Source organism: Ylistrum balloti, unplaced genomic scaffold (assembly GCF_031769215.1).
Source record: "Ylistrum balloti isolate Yb309-2 unplaced genomic scaffold, AGI_CSIRO_Ybal_v1 Utg371828, whole genome shotgun sequence".
NCBI lineage: Eukaryota > Metazoa > Mollusca > Bivalvia > Pectinida > Pectinidae > Ylistrum > Ylistrum balloti.
This window is the reverse complement of record NW_026782908.1, coordinates 6505-11032: the sequence shown is the minus strand read 5'-3', so window position 1 is coordinate 11032 and position 4528 is coordinate 6505. Positions and strand designations below refer to the sequence as shown.

The 4528-nt window shown below is 38.3% G+C and overlaps 1 protein-coding gene across 1 annotated transcript; it reads right to left on the bottom strand.

Moving 5' to 3' along the window:
- Positions 1–742: 742 nt before the first annotated feature.
- LOC132563700 (potassium voltage-gated channel subfamily C member 3-like) lies at positions 743–3856 on the bottom strand. The gene is made up of 2 exons (XM_060228452.1): positions 3383–3856; positions 743–1555 (listed from the first exon to the last, which is right to left on the bottom strand). Exons 1-2 carry the CDS (start codon positions 3854–3856, stop codon positions 743–745), a joined length of 1287 nt encoding a protein of 428 aa, XP_060084435.1.
- Positions 3857–4528: the final 672 nt, after the last annotated feature.

Genomic DNA, 4528 nt, shown 5'->3' with positions numbered 1-4528 from the left:
AATTACATCGCAATCTTTATAGATTCAGAGTATACTCAGTCGTTACGGTATAATACTATACCCCAAGGACGTGAAATGACAAGTATTAATGTTAATGATACATATAAGGATATGTTATTACAATGGTAACAGAGATGGAGTGATCACGTGTATCTTAATATAGTAACACAGACGGAATGATCAAATGTGTCTTAATATAGTAACACAGACGGAATGATCAAATGTGTCTTAATATAGTAACACAGACGTAGTGATCAAACGTGTCTAAATAAAGTAACATAGACGTAGTGATCAAATGTATCTAAATATAGTAACCGGACGTAGTGATCAAATGTATCTAAATATAGTAACACAGACATAGTGATCAAATGCATCTAAATATAGTAACACAGACGGAGTGATCAAATGTCTCTTAATATAGTAACACAGACGGAGTGGTCACATGTCTCTAAATAGTAACACAGACGGAGTGATCACATGTCTCTAAATATAGTAACACAGACGTAGTGATCGAATGTGTCTTAATATAGTAACACATATGTAGTTACTATGGTAACACAGACGAAATGTTTTCTAACATAATATGTCGTTACCATGGTTATTTATATGTTTCTATGCTTGACGTGCTCGGTTATTTACATACAGACATGTGTCTGTATACGTCGTTTGACGAGAAAGTACACTTGTCATGAAACGCAGAGACTTCCCGGCATTTCGAAGACTTTATCAAAGGATTGTATTCTTAATCCGAATTCTCCGTTTTCTCAACTGTTTTCATATACCGTTCTCGATATTTATTGAACGTGTAATAATCGCTGAAATTTGATGACGTCACCGCCATCGGAAGTGCAATGAGTAGAATACCCGTCAATGCACACAAACAACCGATGCAATAGCCCTGAGCAGTGGTCGGGTAATAATCTCCGTATCCCACTGTTGTCATGGTCACTACTGCCCACCAGATGGAAACAAAAACATTTGGAAGTGTGACGTCAGTGTCTGTTCCCATTTCTGCCATGTAAAGAAGGAGAGCGAAGACAACCGCTACACAAGAGAACCCCACTGTGAGAAGAAACAGTTCTCTAGCACTGGACTTCAATGATAAAAGCAAGATCTTAAACCCGACATTGTTATTGAGCAGTCTGAAGATGCGTAACACTCTTAAACAATAGATTAACGTAATGATAAATAAGACCGGGTATATGCCTTCAACTGCAAATAATTCCCGCTGAAGCTCCATCCACAGCCCAATCCACTGAAACACCCAGGAAATCAACTCCACACAAGTCAGGAAGCTCCGAATAAATGCTAGCTTACTTGGTGCACAGAAAAATCGGACAAGCCAGTCGACCATGAAAATAACGTTACACGCGGTGTCTATGGCAACTACAGCGTAATGTGGACGTGTTATGTAGTACATGAGGGCAGTGTTTGACGTAACGCTATACGGGTAGGATTTCGTGGTATCAACAGGTACACGGAATGCTGGGACGGTCATCACCACAAAAAGGAATGTAGATAGAAGTATCGTCACACACATTATTCCGTACCATACCTAGAGAAGAAAAGAAATATAGATTTATTTAAGATATCTTTGGTATTTCCAGGGTAACCTTAACTTTAAAACTGTTTGAAATCAATACTTGTATGTGATGGTGAGATCATATGATAAACGGAACCTATGGTTTAATTATTAAAAAATGATTCCCCTTCATCCAAGAAGGCTTCGAACCAAATTTGGGCAAAATCCAATCATTCCTAAATGAGGAGTAGGAGTTTAAAGAATTTGCCCTATTTCCCCTATTGGGTTCCGTCTCTCTGGTGCCAAGACCCTAGAGTAGGGAGTAGGATACAATTTAAAGGCTTTGCTCTATTTCACCTCTATGGCCCTGCCCGTCTGGTCCCACGGTGCCAACCATTTATACAAAATTGATTTCTCTTCACCAAGAATTCTTCAGACCAAATTTCGGCAAAAGGATTTTAAAGAATTTTCTTGGGCCCCACCCCTCAGGCCCAAGAGGGCCTGGACACATCGTTTATATACAATTGCTCCCCTTCCCCCTAAGGACCCTTTTTAATTATATTTGATCAAAATCCACTCAGTCGTCAATGTCTAGCAGCGATTTAAAAGAACGTCGATGGATGGACGCACAACCGAAGGAAGACGGACGAAAGACAGACGCCCGTGGTTTGACATAAGCTCACTGCTACTTCGGAACAGGTAAGATAAGCAGGTGTCTTTGTTTCAATGTACTAATGTAGCTAAGGTCAAGAAGGTTAATTACAGCATACGATATGGACAATGAAGTCTTAAGACATACGATACAGACAATGAAGTCTTAAGACATACGATACAGACAATGAAGTGTCAATTAGGACACGATACAGACAATGAAGTGTCAATTAGAACATACGATATGGACAATGAAGTCTTAAGACATACGATACAGACAATGAAGTCTTAAGACATACGATACAGACAATAAAGTGTCAATTAGGACATACGGTACAGACAATGAAGTGTCAATCGATACAACATAAGTCTTAAGACATACGATACAGACAATACAGACAATGAAGTCTTAAGACATACGATACAGACAATGAAGTGTCAATTAGAACATACGATACAGACAATGAAGTCTTAGGACATACGATACAGACAATGAAGTGTCAATTAGAACATACGATACAGACAATGAAGTGTCAATTAGGACATACGATACAGACAATGAAGTGTCAATTAGGACACACGGTACTGACAATGAAGTGTCAATTAGAACATACGATACAGACAATGAAGTGTCAATTAGGACATACGGTACAGACAATGAAGTGTCAATTAGGACATACGATACAGACAATGAAGTGTCAATTAGAACATACGGTACAGACAAGGAAGTGTCAATTAGGACATACGATATATGATGAAGTATTGATTTGGGGATGTCATGTATATACTATACGTACGTAAACCGACGAATTTCATGTTTCGTTAGATTTAAGTTGTATTGCAGTAAAAGTCTCCAACTTCTTCTTTAACAATCATACACATATATATGCTAAGTACAAACCTGTGCTTATTTGTTTTTGTTTTTTTTTTTTGAAAAATTATCTGTGATGAATCATTTACGGTACAATTGATAAAAACGAGTGTTTACACTTGCTCTCACAATAGATAATGAATGCCCTTGAGCACTACTAGCTCAATCGTTAGAACTATCAGAAACCATTTCAGCTAGGATACATGCCACCTAGATTTAAATATTGATAGTTTGGTTGGAAACGTTGTACAGTATGTACTTATTGATGAATACAATAACAATACCACTGTGTTAAACAGATTCCGTATCTAACAAAAGACTGACGATAGCTATTTTACCTTTCCAGAATTTGTCGTATTATCAGTGAGAATTCTATATACATTAGATTTGGAACATCCGCTTTCAGATCGTTCTGGTAACTGTATAGTTCCGTTTGTTCGTAGACTTTCACATGGTATGTGACACAGTAGTTTATCAAGGGTTGCTACATCCTCCGCTGAACCGTAAAATGATCTCCAACAACATTTCTCAAGTTTGTATGTCGGAATTCCCCAAAACTCCAACTCTTTCTGAAATCTTTCCGCGCATATGTTTCCGGGAATGTGTAGACTTCCAGTTGCTAAATAGTCAAGCACTGCATCAAACATTGACGAGCTCCTGTTAAAGTAAAACTCGTCCCTGTCTTTATTGTAATATTTGGAACTTTCATTAAGTTGAGCTAATGGTGAATTAGTCTTTAATTCATAATCGTGGATGAAATCCTCTTCAACCACGAATATTGTCCCCCGTAAGTTCAGCGTAAAGTATTTCATTTCTTATGGAAATATACCTTGTCTGTAATGTAAATGGAATGATAAATAACAGTTGTTTAATCTTGATTGTCGATCGTCTACTGTCAGTGAGAACCGTAACAGTGTGAATGTGGCAACAATCTAGGTGATCTGGGTTAGGGCAACTTTCCAGATATCTGGCTTAGGACAGATCTCGCGAGATCCGGGTGAGAAAGCTGTCTGTGATCCGGATAAGAACTGTTCTTTTGTGATCCGGATGAGAACTGCGCTGGTGTGATCCGAATGAGGAGAGCTTGGGGAGGAAACTTTCACGTGAAACCTATAAGTACGCTTTCCGCGTAATCACAATGGGAACAATTCACAGGTGTAGCGAATTATATGAGACGTGTAGTCGACAGCATCTGTTTAGTCTAAATAAGAGACCAACAACTGGAGTCCGTAGAGATAACATCATCAGTATCCGCTGGCAATGTACATGATTCAATATTGATGTGATATCATATTACGCTAATTTCAAGCTGCCTAATGACCCACTAATGAACAATGACACTAGGTCACATCATTGACCCGAGTAACCCCACATCATTTACTGCTGAACGACGCAACATATACACTACTCAGGTCAACATGCTTAATATTGCTACCAGAACGATTTCCAGTCATTTATTCTTATGATCGATACATTAAAATCAA

Excerpts from the sequence above, each read along its gene's own strand:
- LOC132563700 (XM_060228452.1), bottom strand. The coding sequence starts at position 3,856 with ATGAAATACTTTACGCTGAACTTACGGGGGACAATATTCGTGGTTGAA. Across the intron at positions 1,556-3,382 it reads ATACGACAAATTCTGGAAAG|GTATGGTACGGAATAATGTG; the intron begins GTAAAATAGCTA and ends TTTCTTCTCTAG.